Source organism: Staurois parvus, unplaced genomic scaffold (genome assembly GCF_062004578.1).
Source record: "Staurois parvus isolate SC_StPar_1 unplaced genomic scaffold, SC_StPar_1.0 ptg000708l, whole genome shotgun sequence".
Taxonomy (NCBI): Eukaryota; Metazoa; Chordata; class Amphibia; order Anura; family Ranidae; genus Staurois; species Staurois parvus.
The window spans coordinates 815204-833247 of NW_028318504.1; the positions used below are offsets into that span (position 1 = coordinate 815204).

The 18044-nt window shown below is 41.5% G+C and overlaps 1 protein-coding gene across 1 annotated transcript in view; it reads left to right on the forward strand.

Annotated features, from left to right (window-relative positions):
• Positions 1–18044, forward strand: part of SMOX (spermine oxidase) — a 61098-nt gene that overhangs the window by 39293 nt on the left and 3761 nt on the right. The window contains exons 5-6 of the mRNA XM_089653355.1: positions 6642–7338; positions 15961–16121. Coding sequence (XP_089509481.1) covers positions 6642–7338; positions 15961–16121 — 858 coding nt within the window. The remainder of the gene's footprint in view (positions 1–6641; positions 7339–15960; positions 16122–18044) is intronic.

Genomic DNA, 18044 nt, shown 5'->3' on the forward strand with positions numbered 1-18044 from the left:
TCCCCACTCGTTCAGCCTCCAGTTTGAGACCCTCCTACCACCCAATTGTGGCTCTTAGTCCAGCAGCGCTCTCTGTCAAAGCCTCAGACATGCCTTCCTTGGCATTGAGGTACACAAACCCCCCCCCCCCCAATTCCAGAGTGGGTGGATGTTTATTAACCATGAGAGTTCTTGACCTGATAGTCTTTTTGAGGAAATTCTATTTGCCCAGTTTTACTCCAGACCCCTTTAACGTAACATTCTGTCATTGTGGGACTGGTCGATCTGGTCTCTGCACAGATTGATTGTTTGTTTGTCACCAACAAGCTTGGTCATTCAAGAAACCAGCTGTTGAGTAGGAAGTCCTTCCTTCCTGTCTTTTTTTTTTTTTTTTTTTTTTTTTTTTTTTTTGGAGGATTCCTTTGACGGATTCCAGCTTGTCTGGTTGGGGAGTCCTGAGCACCCTGTCAGTGCAGGAGGTTTGATCTTTTGGAGTCTCTTCTTTCAGGCAACATCCTGGAACTTAGGATGCTTTTGGGTGTCTTCGGAGCATTGGACCATCCTATTGGAGGTTTATCCGATCCAGATTCAGTCAGACAACACCTCAGAGGTGGAATTCCTCACTTAACAGAGAGGCTGAAGTTATGCTATGGCAAGAGTGGTTGATTGTATTGTGTCCTAAACAGAACTTCACGTTCTGCCTTCGGTAGTACATTGACTTCAAAGAGCATTAACATCCAGTCTGTCCTTTGCAATTTATTCTGAACAGTACAAGCTGCCTCTTGAATTCTTCATGTTCTGCCTTGTTGGCCATGTACATTCCAGACATAAACAATTGGCAGGCTGATTTCCTCAGCTGGTAGCATGAATCCAGGTGATTGTCTAAACTGGTGGCCTTATCCTGCAATTTTGTTGCATTCGAAGAAGGTAGTGATGAGGACCAGGATTTCCTTCATGCTTATGGTAGTTTTTGCCTCACCTCAGTCAGGACATTTTATTAATTTATTTTCATACCTCTGTTCAGTTCCAATTAACCAAAAAATTGGTTGGTGCTGTGAAAGACTTCCTCACTGCAAAAGTTAAAGACTTAATTTCCATATTTTCATCCTGGATGGACCCCTGAAACGCCTTGAAACAAACAACTGACAAACTCAAAAGAAATGCTCACCCTTTTTATTGCTGGCTATGTCCCAATGTAGGATGTCTTGTTTTAGTGATCATTGTCGCTAGGACATTAAGACCCAATGTTATTCAGGAACCCGCCCTAAAAATTGCATGTGGCCATTGACTATACATAGAGCAAACTCCATGTCAGTTAGCTAGGGTTCACATCTACTTTTAAATGTAGAGAACATAAGTACATAGGGGGGGTAAAAAAAACAGAACATTTTTATTCATTCTTTTGCACTGACCTAATAAGAATATTTTCCTTTTTGCCTTGTTGTGCCTTTCTTTTTTTTTTTTTTTTTTTTTTTTTTTTTTAGCCTGAGCCCATTCATTTTGTGTACTCTGTACTTCTGGCTAAGCGATATTTGTTATTTAATTTTCTTCATTTCAGCTTATGATAAAGCAGTTTAGCGGAGTGTAAGTGTATATAATTACTCTACTGGATGCACATTGTTTGTGTGGAGTTTTTCTTTTTTTTTCTGTGTATTTTTTTTGGGGGGGGGTTTCACTGCTCCAGCAACGCACGTTTGAATATTTCATGATGCCTTTTGGCTTGCTGATCCATTACTATATGCTTAGCTCAACACAGTATGTCTAATTTCACAAATATCTGTGTTCTGTGCACTGTCAGGTTTGTTCATGGCCTTTTTTGACTTTTTTTTTTTTTTTCTCTCAAGTCCTTATTTCTAAGTTACGTCTACTGGGTTAATTCACCGTCTACATTGTGTAGTTCTAAATGAGGAAAACTTAAAAAAAAAAAAAAAAAAAAAAAACATGCAGACTTGTATTTTCTTGTAATGTACTGTTCTGTGTTTATTTCTTACGCATTCAAGTGTGTAAAAGTATGAAACTCCTCCACCCTTCATTCTACATGGTTTCCCTTGGATTTTCACTTCGGTGCTGATCTAAATCTCATCCCACAATGTTATGCAAGAGCATCAGCAACTTATTCAAAAGATGACTGCACCTTCAGCTTAAATATTACAAAAATTATTTTGCACTAGTAAATATAAGAATATATCCGTGAAACAAAAAAAATATATATACATGAATAATAATTAAATGAGGAAAAGTTCAAATAAATAGTCCACACTTAAGAATATATGTAACACAAAAAATGTGCACAAAATTATCTAAATGTGACAACCACCACCAAAAAACTAAATAAACTCACCAGAGCTATAAAACAAAAACATGTATTGCTCTGGGAGCGATAATATAATGGTAAGTCATTCGTAGATAAATCTTCAAGAAATGATATTCTGCAGAACCCCGATCCACATAGACCAATTTCAGATGGAGCAAAATACTTTCAAATTATCATTAAGGAAATCCACTTCTCCAAAAAAGCCACCCTTAATCGTATCCAAGGAAGAAGATGCCAGACACTCGGAAGAAACAAAAGAACTTCATGGTGCAGTATTATTAAAAACCAACTTCCTTTATTAGGTACTCATTGCACTTAACTCAGGAGGTGTCCCAGCCGACACCAGCGTCAACAGCATACAGCAATCACAGAAAATGGACTCAGCTACTCAGCACATGCGCAGTAGCTCGTAGACAAACGTAATGACGTCACATCAATCAAGCTCCTCCCTACGCATTTCGTCATCGACGTCCTCACGGAGCGGATGGATGTGAGACGTCGCAACTTCAATATGCACTGCACAGGGAACGATCAGCTGGCATCAATGGGGAATCAAGCGGACAAGCCGCCCCATGGATGACAGATATCCGCAGATGGTACACAGTATATATAATCTATTTAAACATCATAAAAGGTAAAAAAGAGAATATATTAAGGGAAAATTATAATTAAATAACCAAATAAAATAAATATACAATTAAAGGGCCAATTACCCTCCAAAACCATCTCAAATACTCATAAGAAAAATTTAAAGGGCCAGTTATATATTAAAACAAAAATAAAGGGGAACTCTAATAATACAACAAAAATGTACAAAAAATATAAAATTAAAATGAAGTCACAAAAATATCACTGTTAACAGGCAAGTATATAAAATTAAAAATTTGTGAGAAAACAATTTCCAAATTGTTAATGAAATTTCCAAAAAAGAGACTTTTGGACTTATGAGTTAAATTCTTTGCAGCCTTATGGGTTAAATGTTGATATAGATTTAAATTGTTTTCTCACAAATTTTTAATTTTATATACTTGCCTGTTAACTTTATTTTATATTTTTTTGTGTATTTTTTGTACGTTTTTGTTGTATTATTAGAGTTCCCCTATTATTAGAGTTGTCCGCTTGATTCCCCATTGATGCCAGCTGATCGTTCCCTGTGCAGTGCATATTGAAGTTGCGACGTCTCACATCCATCCGCTCCGTGAGGACGTCTATGACGAAACGCGTAGGGCGGAGCTTGATTGATGTGACGTCATTACGTTTGTCTACAGGCTACTGCGCATGTGCTGAGTAGCTGAGTCCATTTTCTGTGATTGCTGTATGCTGTTGACGCTGGTGTCGGCTGGGACACCTCCTGAGTTAAGTGCAATGAGTACCTAATAAAGGAAGTTGGTTTTTAATAATACTGCACCATGAAGTTCTTTTGTTTCTTCCGAGTGTCTGGCATCTTCTTCCTTGGATACGATTAAGGGTGGCTTTTTTGGAGAAGTGGATTTCCTTGATGATAATTTGAAAGTATTTTGCTCCATCTGAAATTGGTCTATGTGGATCGGGGTTCTGCAGAATATCATTTCTTGAAGATTTTATCTACGAATGACTTACCATTATATTATCGCTCCCAGAGCAATACATGTTTTTGTTTTATAGCTCTGGTGAGTTTATTTAGTTTTTTGGTGGTGGTTGTCACATTTAGATAATTTTGTGCACATTTTTTGTGTTACATATATTCTTAAGTGTGGACTATTTATTTGAACTTTTCCTCATTTAATTATTATTCATGTATATATATTTTTTTTTGTTTCACGGATATATTCTTATATTTACTAGCGCAAAATAATTTTTGTAATAATTGTTACACTTTATGGTGGATTTTTGCAGCTGGTATATCCTAATAAGTGATTTATATATAATTTTTCCTCTTTCCATAGGCGCCATTATATATATTTTTTTCTACCTTTAGCTTAAAGCCCACCTCTGGGTTGGGAACTTCACAGGGAATATTTCTGGCTCAATAAATGTTTTTATTGAGGTTGTACAAACAGTACATCATGTAACCTAACAACACAAGGGTGAACACACATTATGACAAATGTTAAATGTAGAGTGATTACAGGGTGGAGCACTCAAGACCCAAAAATGGGGCCCCTTACATGGAAGGCCTCAAGGTTTATGCTCAAACAGTAAGGTGTCATGTTTACAGGACCTTGTAAAGTAATGAGAGAATGCATAAAGATCAGAAACAATGGTGTGAAGGTGTGTTTTCATATATACACACAGAGCAAGGGGGTAAAAAAAGAGGATGGGGGAGTAAGTTGCACATAGTCCAGAAAGGAAAAGCCAGAAGGACAGAAGAAGAATGGGAAAAAGGTGGGGGGGTGGGGGGGGGGGGGAGGGAAAGTCTCAAAATGCCTCTGCGAACCTAGGCAGACCTATCTCATGCCCCAGCATAGGGGAAAGCATCAAAGGTGCATTGCCCTGTGGTCAGGTTGCCATTAATATATCCATGGGGCCCAGATTTTCAGGAATCTCATGTTTTTGTCTTCAAATATTAATTTCTCATTACCATTGTGCCATTCAGACGGGTTTTAACTCCCTGGAAATTTTGCAAAGGAGTTTTCCAATAGTGGCAGATGGTTGGTTTAGTAGCCGTAAAAATAAAGTCAATAAGTTTAGCCTGTTTCTCAAGTACCACCTGAATAGGTTTAACAGGGCCTCCAGCTGGGTCCTTTTTTAATAAATTTAAAATGAAGAATCATGTTTATTTGCACGAACACCTTAATCCACAGCCTCCATACCCTCGGGCAGATTCACCATATATGCGCCATTGTTTTCTCCTGTCCATAGTTCCAGAATCCGGGGGGAGCCTCTGGAGAAAAGTTTAGAAATGCAAGCATGGGTCATGTACCAGTGCATAAGGACCTCATAGGAATTGTTCAAAACCACTATATTTCTGGAGCTGGTGGATGTAGAGGACCAAAATTCCTTCAAATCCTCCTCCAGGATATAGTAATGAGATGCGACTCAATGGATCACTTTCTTTTTCTGCTGTCCCGTTTTTTGGAAAGTGCAGGCCAGTGCAACACTTGTGTGATAATGTCTAAACTGTATATAATGGAAGATTCCTTGCAATGGCTGCTCAAACTTTTTCCCAGAACTATTCGAAAGGTTTAATCCCATTGGAATTGAGAAGAGTATAGGCATCTGTAAAACTTTTTCTGGATCCACTAGTGGAATCTAGAAGGGGTCTCAAAACCTGGTAGAAACATTGGACAATGAACCAGGTTTAAAAGTAGAAAATGAGGTAAATACAACTTCTTTCATTTGTAACCCTAAGGGAATGGGGCAATCAGCGGAGGTGGGAGCCAGAGCAGAGAAGTTAATGCTGTGGCATTAGTCCATCCCATCTCAAAACTCATAGGGGTTTCAGTGGTAGTATGTTAGGTGGGTCAGCGGGGCCAGTTTTGCTGGCGACAGGGGACCCCCAAGCTTCTGCTGTGTCTATGCGGAGAAAGGGTCTGTCTATTAATCCTGGGTCTGGTTGTGTTAACAGGAAATATTTCATTGACCCATTTCCTTGAGAGCTATACAAAACTAGTGGCTGATTTAAACCCACCACTCTGCATCCAGAATGGAAATGTAACCTTGTTCAGTCCTGCTGTGACAAGCAGGAAAGAGCAGGTGTACCAAAAAACCTAGATTTGACTTTTTTTTTTTGCTCAAATCATATTTCAAGCATGAGCGAAGAAGAGCTAATGCCAAATAATTGGGAATTTATGTGAATGGAGTGGAATTGGGAGCCACTAGCAGGTGCTGGCTTATCAGGAGTGAACAATATTGAGCTGGAGGTTGCCATTTCTGACCTGCTCTCCTTTTACCATTGGCCCGTCACGATTGCCAGTGGCCTCACTAACCAATAGTAAAGGAGCGAGTTGGCTTCACACAGTGACCAGGATGCTATTTTCATTGGAGTACTACCAATTTGGTGGGGTCCAGGGCCACTCTACAAAGGCTCTACAATGATGTGTAGACACTTGTTGGTGCCTGGAGTAGAAAGCAAGTGTTAGTTTGAGTTTAGTCAACTATCTCAGTTTTCAGCCTGTGGACAATTAAACATTTAATTACACCTGTCAATCTCCACATGGCCCATTTCTTAAGTAATGCTTGACTACATCACTTGCACTTAATGGGCTTTTGTTGCAGCACCCTGAGTAGACATGAAGTGTTACATTTGAAGGAAATGGCCAGTATGATGCTTGAATGTTTCTAGTTATGTCTGTATATTCCTCTCCACATGTTGTTGTTGTTGTTGTTTGAACATTCTTGGTTATGAATCTCACATTTTTATTCCCAGGTGGAAAGTTGCGAGAGCAGTTCACACAGTATGGATGAAGTGTCACTCAGCGAGTTTGGGGAGTGGACAGAAATTCCTGGTGCCCATCACGTCATTCCCTGTGGCTTCATTAAGATTGTGGAACTCTTGTCGTCCTCCATCCCACAGTCTGTCATCCAACTGCGCAAACCTGTCAAAAGCATCCACTGGAATCGTTCCATCTGCAAGCGCATTGAGGGGGTGGCTGACCACAACAACGACCAGATGGAGGACAAGGGCTATCCCGTCTTTGTTGAATGCGAAGACTACGAGTTCATCCCTGCCGATCATGTGATAGTTACGATTTCACTGGGAGTCTTGAAGAAATTCCACGAGACACTGTTTCACCCACGCCTTCCAGAAGACAAAATCTTGGCCATCGAGAAGCTAGGGATCAGCACCACCGATAAGATCTTCCTAGAATTCGAAGAGCCATTCTGGAGCCCAGAGTGTAACAGCATCCAGTTCGTCTGGGAGGATGAGGCAGAAAGTGAGAGCCTGACATATCCAGAGGACTTGTGGTATAAGAAGATCTGCAGCTTCGATGTGTTGTACCCTCCAGAGCGATACGGTTATGTGCTTAGCGGTTGGATCTGTGGGGAGGAGGCATTGATCATGGAGAAGTGTGACGACGAGACTGTTGCCGAAACCTGCACTGAACTGTTGAGAAAATTTACAGGTCAGTACTCCATGTTAAAACAAAGGTATTAAACCAAAAAAAAAGTCTTGTCAAAAACATCAGGTATAGATTTTTGTTTTGGTTAGCGGAGTAGCCGGTTCAATTTTCATATTGAACTCTGCAGTGGATAGATCTCCCTTCATAATTCCATACTCTTCTTCTCAACCAAGTTTGAGGCTGTCCTGTCACAATTGGGGTATCTTCTGTGGTTCTGCTCCTCTTGTTCCACGCTTCCTAATGTGGATCTGCTCCTCTTGTTCCACGCTTCATAATGTGGATCTGCTCCTCTTGTTCCACTCTTCCTAATGTGGATCTGCTCCTCTTGTTCCACGCTTCCTAATGTGGATCTGCTCCTCTTGTTCCACGCTTCCTAATGTGGATCTGCTCCTCTTGTTCCACGCTTCCTAATGTGGATCTGCTCCTCTTGTTCCACGCTTCCTAATGTGGATCTGCTCCTCTTGTTCCACGCTTCCTAATGTGGATCTGCTCCTCTTGTTCCACGCTTCCTAATGTGGATCTGCTCCTCTTGTTCCACGCTTCCTAATGTGGATCTGCTCCTCTTGTTCCACGCTTCCTAATGTGGATCTGCTCCTCTTGTTCCACGCTTCCTAATGTGGATCTGCTCCTCTTGTTCCACGCTTCCTAATGTGGATCATGTTTAATTTTTATATCTGTAAAAGTTTTCATTGACTATCTTTTAACATGGGTAGATGCCTTGCACATCACCTGTCACCCACATATAATACCGCCTAATATCTGTTTCAGTGATTTGACCTTTCAGCTATGTAATTCAAAGCACGGACACCTCTCCCACACCAAAGTAGTTGAATTGTGTAAATTCATGATTGGATTTAAGCCAATTCCACCTTTGTAATTTTCCACCACCACTTTAAAACCCCCCCCACAAATATTTTTTAAACCAAATTTTGTTATATACACCATTTTTCCTAAGGTCTTTGGTCCAGCCATGTGATGCTCAGGGACCTCTTCTCTTCTTGAGCAGTGGGAAAGTCCTGAATACTGCAGAAAATGGTGCCTTGTAGTGAAATAGCATCAATCTCTGAAGCCTTCTCCTGTGAAACCCAGGGTCCTTGGCTCATAATGGGTTGTCACTGGGCTTCAATTGATCAAGAAGATGGCTGGACTGCAGGAGAAGACTTTTGGGACTTCATTATTAACTGCTGAGATTTACATTTTCAATTGAGTCACACATCAATGCCTATGGCTGATCTACTCTGATTACCTGCTGTGGACACAATTTTTTTTACTTTTTTTTTATTTTACAAAAATGAAAGGTAAAACATTTGTGTATAGATATACATACCCTCCCTCCCTTTTTTTTTCTTATAACATTTGTATAAGTGATCACATAACCTCTGTTCTTAGCTGAATAAGGAGCTCAGAGCTTGGGAGGAGAAACAGCAGGACACTGATCTTCCCAGTGATATCTGTGCAGGGGTGGGGTGTCATCAGAAGTCTGATCATTGCAGGAGAGCAGACTATGCTCCCAGCACAGCCAGCAAACTAACCATGCTGTACTCTCAAGCCTAGTGTGGCCAGTTTTTAATAGAGAGTGGGAGGACTGGCAGGCACACAAAGGAAGTGAAACAAAGAAGTGTGTGTGTGTGTGTGTGTTAGTACATGGTACAGCAGGCACATATCAGGAAAATGAAATGTTGGGCTTACGTATTCTTTAAAGGACATATATAACGCAGTCTGTCATAGTATTCACGCAACGGTTATTCACACCTAAAAATTAAAAACTGGCACTTTCAGATGCCCGCCCATTCCTCCATGTCTGGTCTTGTTCCCCAGGGAGTTTGTATGCAAATTTGAACACTTCTGTTGGTTTCAGGAGTCAGCCTATGCTTCTACTAATGACCCATCACTATATTGATAGGCCTCACTCTGTATGGAGACATTTAATTTTCTGTAGCAATGCGGCCGCAGGAACAGACATGTTTGGCTTACAAAAGGTACCTATATTCTTAGAGAAAAAATAAACGGGGGCTTCGGTGGCATAGTCTGTTATGTCACATATGTGATCTGCCAAGTCCTTGGTGCCCTCTGTTCTCCAGCGAGCTGCCTGTGCCGTGTAATACAATCTGTCTTCTAGAAATGTTTACAAGTACAGTTTAAGTTTCCGCTTGTCCACATGAAGGTCAGGATAGTAGTGATTAGGATAACTGACATTATTAATGAGGGTTTCTATTTTATTGAGCTGGATGCTTTTAAAGTGCCACACATAGCTAATTGTATGACAACATAAACTTAAAGCTGAACTCTGGGATAAACAAATACGAGTTCTATGTATTCTTTCTTGGATTGCTTTGTGTATTCCAGATCTGTGTAGGAGCTTCCTGTAATAAAGACCGGTCACTACTGCTTGTGCAGAGTGACTGGTCTGGTCTCCACCCCTCCTGTGCTTTTGCTGGTGGGTGGAGCCTGCTGGGCTTTCCTACAGCTTTGCAGGTCATATACAGCACAATGTTGCTTCTACTTTTTACAAGGTAATAACTGGGTTTGCAAAGACATTTGGTGCATACATTGAATTTTATATCTTTTGTGGCTCTCAAGGAATATGTGAATGTTTTTGTGCCCAGAACTCTGCTTTTAAAGTGGTAATAAACTCAAATTTTTTTTTTTTTCTACCTACAGTAAAGCTTACCTGTCAGTAAAATGAATATCTTCTAAACGTGCACAGTTTAGGAGATGGTCTGCCGAGCAGCAGGCGGTGACGTCACCGGTGCATGCACTCTGATGGAACTGCATACTTGTGCCGGTCCGCCACCGAGACTCGCACGGAGTGACGTCATCGTGGCTCGGCCAGTCAGCTAACTGGAGCTCGCAGACCCAGGGGGGTCTTAGTTTACTACTGCTTTAAAGGTGAACCATAATGGACTAGTGCTTTTTACTAGTGCCCCAAAAAATGTCCTAGGACTAGGTCCATTAGTAATAAACGTTTCAGGATAGCAAAATGGGAGCTGCTGTTTTTTGTGGGATATTTTTTTTTTTTTTTTTTTTTTTTTTTTTTTTTTTTTGAGGGGCAAGTTGTAGGACCCTTGCCGGGTCACTGACCTGGAACAAGCTTTCAGGCAGCGAAGTGCCAAGAATCATGACTTGTTCCAGGTCACTGATGAAGGTATGGAAACCAGAAGGACAAGTGCCTGAAACATTGCCTTAAAAAAAGAGAAAAAAAATTAATATCTCAGCACGAATATTCCATATGTGCTGTGCTTAACCCCTTGCCTATCGGGCATTTTTACTCCCTTCCTGCCCAGGCCAATTTTCAGCTTTCAGCGCTGTCACACTTTGACAATTTCACCCATATGAAATTTTTTTAATCATTTTTTTCGCACATAGATTTCTTTTGGTGGTATTTAATCACCACTGGGGGTTTTATATTTTTTTTTTTTGTACTGTAAATGTAAAAAAGGTAAAAATTTTGAAAAAAGTGCTTTTTATTATAAAATTTAGCACAGATAATTTTTCTCATTCAGCGTAAGTACTTAAGAGGCGGCATTGATAACGAGGCACTGATGATGCACTGATATGCAGCAATGATGGGCACTGACTGGTGACACTGCTGGGTGGCACTGATAATCAGGGCACGGATTATTGTTGCATATCTCCCCTGTCACATTTGCCGGTTATCAGCAGTACTCTCCTCACACTGACAGCTGATAACCGGTGACTGTAATTTCCTTGTGATCTGCTGTGTCACTGGACACAGCTGATCACTTAGTAAAAGGCCGCTGTGATTGGCCTTTTACCTTCTCACGTGATCAACTGTGTCCATAGGACACATCGATCACCGACGGCGCTGAGTGCACACTGCTGGGGGGGCGCAGGGGTCACGTCCACCTTCCCAGAACTGGACAACCGCGCTGTAGCTGTCTTTCAGCTATAGCACAGTTGGGAAGCAGTTAGTCATTGTAAACCCTTACATATACCCAGTGAAGTGACTGACCTCAGGTGATACGGAGATGAAACAAAGTCCTGCGTACGTTGTACCTGTTTATCTGTAGTGTTCTCTTCTCTGTCCGTTCAAAGTGCCTAATTTTAAATCTTGTCTAACAGTTCATCAAAGGGGGGGGGAAGAGCTGAAATTACACACTGCACAGCTTGGTGAGGAGCGCTGTGAGAGCTGATTGGCAGTAGGAGACACACCCCCAACTTCCCCTTTCCCCAGCACACAGGAACAGAACTGAGGCTGTCAATCTGCTGGAGGTCCCTCCCCTGTCATTTTTTTATTTTAGTGTCAGGAAAGCTTTTCAGAAGTGATTCATGCTGATAGCAGAGGAATGAGGTACCAGACAGAAATGACACTTCGTGCTCTTAACTGAGACGAGGGATATGCTTTGTTCATATTTCTTGTCTTTAATACATGGAAAGTTGAAAATTGAATTTAATATCTACACAGAGCAGGTAAGTATAACATGTTTGTAGACGTCACTTTTTTTTTTTTTTTTTTAAATATGTCAAGGACAAAGGGTGTGTGTGTGTGTGTGTGTGTGTGTGTGTGTGTGTGTGTGTGTGTGTGTGTGTGTGTGTGTGTGTGTGTGTGTGTGTATATATATATATCTCATTTATTTATTTTTTATCCTTTTCAGGTTATTTTCAACCATGTGATCATTGTTCAGATCTCATTAGACTGCAAATAATTGTCATATGTTCAAAACAAGGATCCTGATGGATTTTGCTTTGACTTGTTTAGGTTTCTTCTATTGCTAGAAATTTGCAGACCGTGGGGTAGATTTACTAAAACTGGAGCACTCCATGGGAGCCAATCCGCTTCTAACTTCAGCTTGTTCAATGAAGCTTTTGCAATAAAACCTGGAAGCTGATTGGTTTCTATGCAGACCTGCATCAGATTTTGCACTCTCCAGTTTTAGCAAATAAACCCCAGTATTTCCAGTGAGCTGTCATCCGTTCAATTTTTCAGTAACCATTGGCATGACTTGAGGTCCATAATATAAAGATCACAGCCCCACCCCCTTCCTGGCCCTGGTTCGAGGTCTGTGACCTTGCTCTTTGAATGATTTATTATAATATTTCAAAATGTAGCTTCAGGGAAATGTGCAGTGAGCGTGATATGTGGGCAGAAATTGCTGACCTCCTTTTTAGATGCTGGAGTGAATGCCCATAGAGCTAACGGTACCACTGCATTTCAGTCCCAGTTTTCGGGGAGCCGTATCTTAGGAAAGGCAGTAAGTGTTAACACATTAAACTTGCTTCTCAGGCTAGGTTTACAGTAGCAGCTATCACTGCGTTTTGGGAGGTGATGTCTTCCGCACCTCCCTGTTTTTAACTCTGTAAATGCCGCACCAATGCACTGCAACCCGCGGTTGTGGGGCGGTTGCCGCACAGCCCATTTCGGATTGAATAGGTCGTGTTCAGCAATGGTACTGCCCACCAGATGCAGGTGGGGATCGCAGCCTTGGAGCTAGTCTTGAAACCGTTTGATACCACACCATACACATCCCATTTACAAAAAAGTACTTTTATCTACGTATATTATTATTATTATACAGGATTTATATAGCACCAACAGTTTGCTCAGCGCTTTACAATATAACACGGTCACCTTCAAAAAAGTCCCCTTGCACCGCAATACAGCGCTCCCAGCCAGGGGCGGACTGACCATTTGAAAACTCTGGCACTGCCCGAGGGCCCGGGGTCAGTAGGGGGCAGGGGCGGACTGACAACTCATGGGGCCCCCGGTCAATAGGGGATCATGGGGCCCCTGTGTCCTTGCCCAAACTCCAAAAAGCCTATGAAAAAGGTACCAGGGGCATCTCATGGGGCTCCCTACTGACCCCGGGCCCTTGGGCAGTGCCCGAGTTTCCAAATGGTCAGTCCGCTCCTGGTAGGGGGCCCCCTGAGATGCCCCTGGTACCTTTTTTCATGGGCTTTTTTGAGTTTGGGTAAGGACACAGGGGCCCCATGATCCCCTATTGCCTGGGGGCCCCATGAGTTGTCAGTCCGCCCCTGCTCCCAGCATTCCTGCACCTTCTGCTATTCACCCTGAATCTCTGCACACCCAACGTTAGAGGTGATTTATTCTTCCAAAGTAAATACACCTTTGTACACTGGTACCGACTAGTATTCCAGTGTCTCTCATTTTCTCTCCTTCACTCTGCTAATGTGACCCCAGTGCTGACGGAGAGGGGCAGGGGAGGGCCAAACAAGGATGATGTGCAGGCACCCCATGTCCTCATCAACTGATGTGATTGGTTAAGATGATGGCAGCTAGAAGATCATAAAAGTGCACAATGAAAACCTGTGGCCATGTACTAAAAGGCAGGATTGATCCACCTGCTGGCTTGTATACAATTCTTGGGCATTTTGCCAAGGCACCCCTGAAGAAGCCTGAAGGCACCCTGGTTGAGAGGCTGGCCTTTCCTGTATAACACACCTACAATGGCAGCAATGTTGTGAACTGTTCTCTATTTATTATTATTATACCGGATTTATATATCGCCAACAGTTTGCTCAGCGCTTTACAATATAAAGGGAGACCATACAGTTCAATACAAGAGGGTTTCGAGGGCCCTGCTCCTTGGAGCTTACAATCTAAGAAGGAGGGGCTGGTGGTACAAAAGGTAATAACTGTGGGAAATGGTACAAAAAGTAATAACTGTGGGGGATGGATTGGTAGAAGGAATAGACTTCAGTTATTAGCAGAAGACAGGATAGGCTTCCCTGAAGAGGTTTTCAGAGATCGCCTAAAAGTGGGCAGAGTAGGCGATAGTCTGATAGATTGGGGTAGAGCGTTCCAGAGGATGGGGGAGGCTCTGGAGAAGTCCTGGAGATGAGCATGGGAGGAGGCGCCAAGGGAGCTAGAGAGCAGGAGGTCATGCGAGGAGCAGAGAGGACGGTTTGGGTGATATTTGGAGACAAGATATCATCATGCACAAGTTGCCGAATGGTTTCAAGAGTTGAGTTCGTCAAAGGTCTTCCTGATCTCTAGTTGTCTTTTAGTAATGTTCTTCCCCACTTGAAGTGCACGTGCCACTCAAAACATTGCAGCATCGCCTTAAACTTGTTGAATCATGTCTAACACCTCTGTGGCAGATTTACCCAGTTTCACACTTGCTCATTGTTCTAACTAGTCCATGATGAAATAACAGATGTGGTAATGCATGTTGTCAAAATGGCACCAGTTACACAGCTCCTGATGTACACAGGACTGTCTTTTTTTTTTTTTTTTCCTTTTCTTTTAGCACACTGACTTATGAAGGTCGGTGCTCCCTGTGACTGTCCCTTGTGCTGCCATCTGTTGGCATGTTACAAAACTAGTCTCAAAACATTTTGATACCACCCTCTGCTGCATTTGTAGCTTAAAAGGAGGCCATAATAACGTGATTTTAAATGTATGTTTTTACTGTCCCACACGGCAAGTGTAAGTGAGCCTTTTGAAACTATTCATACACGATTTTTACCACGTGCTGAACAAGTGAAAATCAATCACAGCGTGGATGGAGGAATCTCCCCTGACAGGCGTTGTATTTAGGCAATGGTAGCACCTACTGCTGCCTGGAAACCTGAGCAGTGGCCGCACCTGATAGGATGCCGTGAGTGTTCGGTCGAGAATTTTTATGGCAATTTTAAATCCAATTTTTTTGAGCAACCCACAGCTCAGATTTCAGCAAGAAACTGATACAATCCGAGCCATCCTGGCAAGCCTTAGTCCTTTCCCTCCTTTATATTTCCTTGAGCTCTCCTTTGTAACAATGTATAACTGTTCTCTGGATCATCAAGATATAAAGACTTGTTCTGACTTCACCACCGCCCCCCCCCCCGCACATCCATTCACTGGGAGGACCACTGTGCTGTTTCTTCTCCAGCTCTCTAAGATCCATATACAGCTAAGAACAGAGACAATCTGATCACTTAAAGGTTATAAATGCTTTTTTTATTTATTTCAGGTACTTTATATAGCGCCGTCCATTTACACAGCGCTTTACACACACAATAAATATATATATATATATATATATATATATATATATATATATATATATATATATATATATATATATATATATATATATATATATATTCACATCAGTCCCTAACCCTCAAGGGGTGTACAATCTAAGGTCCCAAACTCACATTCATTCATACATACACATACTAGGGACAATTTAGACAGGAGCCAGTTAACTTACTATCATGGCTTTGGAGTGTTGGAGGAAACCGGAGGAAACCTACACAGGCACAGTTATAACACAAATGTGTTTCTATTTTAAACTGAATGGGTTGTTTTACAAGGTGAGGGTTCACATAGGCTTTAATGTTTGAGCAACATAACTGACACGTGGTGGTAAAATATGACCGCTTACTAAAAAGGTACAGGTGTATGATTTTTGTGGGGTGTGTTGTGTGTGTGTTGTGTTTTTTTTTTTTTGTTTTTTGTTTTTTTCTTGGAATGTTTTGTTTTTGGCATATGAGGATGCCTGCAGTATGCTTGGAAATCAAAATGACACATTTACTTTCAGAAATTGTTTTACGCTTCTTTTTTTCACCTAAAACCATTGCACTTTACAGCCAGGTTGTATTGTTCATGTTACACATTTTATTATCTGCTTTTTTGATTTTTTTTTTTTTTTTTGACAGGGAATCCAAACATTCCAAAACCTCGACGTATCCTGAGGTCCTTCTGGGGCAGTAACCCGCACTTCCTTGGCTCCTATTCCTACACGCAGGTGGGCTCCAGCGGGGCAGATGTGGAGAAGTTGGTCAAGCCACTGCCTTATACAGAGAGCTCCAAAACTGCTGTAAGTACCCAGGCAAGGGCTGCCTACCTTACAAATCTCTCTCATTCTGTCAATGTACTGTATAATGCTGAAACAGCACTCTGGCACAACCACTTACTGTGTCCCTATTATACATAGTAGATAGACATATATTGAACACATTACATGAACATTAACATCCCCCCCCCCCCCCCCCCCCGCATCTCCTGGAAGAGAGATTGAAATATACCTGCTAAGAGAAATACAGGGGCTTCTTCTGAAAATTCTACATGTTGGGCTGTACATGGCTTCAGTATACAGGTGTACCTCGGTTTATGAATTTAATGAGTTCTCCGGGACATTTCGTATTGTGAGAAACTCGTAAACCGAATTGCGGTTTCTCATAGGAATGCATTGAAAACCAATTAATCCGTTCCGGAGGTCAGAAAAAAGTAAAAAGAAAAGGAAAAATAAAAGTCTCACTATAAATCAGTGCAGGTTTTTAAATTTAATTACCAGGTTTTTTTTTTTTTTTTTTCCCTTCACTATAGCTCAGAGAACTTGCTGTCACTCCCCCCCCCCCCCCCCCCCCAGCTAAAAAGTTTCCTTTTTTCGTTTATTTCCCCAATTTAAAAGAAAAAATGTTTCCTTTTAGTTTGTTTCCTGAGATAAAAAACAAAGTATCCTTTTAGCTCCGGGGAAAGTGACAGTTAATTCTGTGAGCTATAGTGAAGTAAAAAAAAAAGCAACCATTGCATTTAAAAATCGGCACCGACATACACTTCGTATTGCGAGAAATTCGTAAACCGAGGCATTATTTCCAATGGATTTTCATTTGTAAACCGAAAATTACATTAACTGAGGCGTTCATAAACCGAGGTACACCTGTATGTTATACACCTGGAACAGGAATGCAGCATCGGAGCCAAATTCTTCATCTCTACCTGTTCATGGTCAATGTCATATAAAGACGTTGTCACAAAGGTGGCCTCTCATGACACACCCTACATATGGGTGTAACAAACATGCTTGCATTCCCCAACCCATCATCTTCAAACCGCTTTCATCCTCCTTACCTGAATCACGAGGTGCTTCTCCCTGGACTGATGGGGATATGTGAATGGTAAGACTACAAATCCTATCTTCCACAGCAGCAGAGGGACTTGTAGTCCACTGGCACTGCACTTGTAGTCCATTGTTTACTTCTTCTAGCCCCATAGCAGAAGGTCCATACCTCTGTACAGACATGGGGCTGAGATGTAAACCATTCTGGAGCCTGCACATCGTACATGCAATGCACTGATTGCAGTTCTATGCAAAAATGTAATAAAAAAAAAAAATATAGCATTTATTTTTTTTTTTTTACCTGTTCATATGACTTCTTTCCTGGATCATGCCCCGGGGGGGTCAGGCTGTGCCAAGATCTCACTGGCTGTGTACCTGGGACATAGCCCTTGACAGATCTGTGTACTGGCCCATTGCCAGTACCATGTGACCTGCTGTAATCAGTCACAGCAGGTCACATGACAATTGTAGATAATGGATGGCTTCCTTTCTTCCCATTCATTGTAATATAATTGTCACTAGCTCTGATTGGCCACAGTGATCAAATGTACAGACTGGGCCAGTCACAGCCCATCGGTGTCATGTGATTAGCTGTGGCTAATCGCAACAAAAAACCTGAATGAATCGATTTTTCATTCAGTCAAGTGCTCGCTTATAGCAAAGAATTTTTTTGCTATAAGCAATCATAATGTGTAGTGTGAAAAAAAAAAAAAAGTTTAATTTCTTTTTCCAAAAAATTACAACTTCAAAAAAGTTTGCCATGCCTCTTACTAAATACCTCATGTCTACTTGGCAAAAAGGGTTTTTTTTGGGGATATCTGTACTGTCCTGACATTTTTGGGCCTCAAGAAATTAGACTGTCTGTCAGTACTTCAGGATTAATCAGTTTTCAGATATATA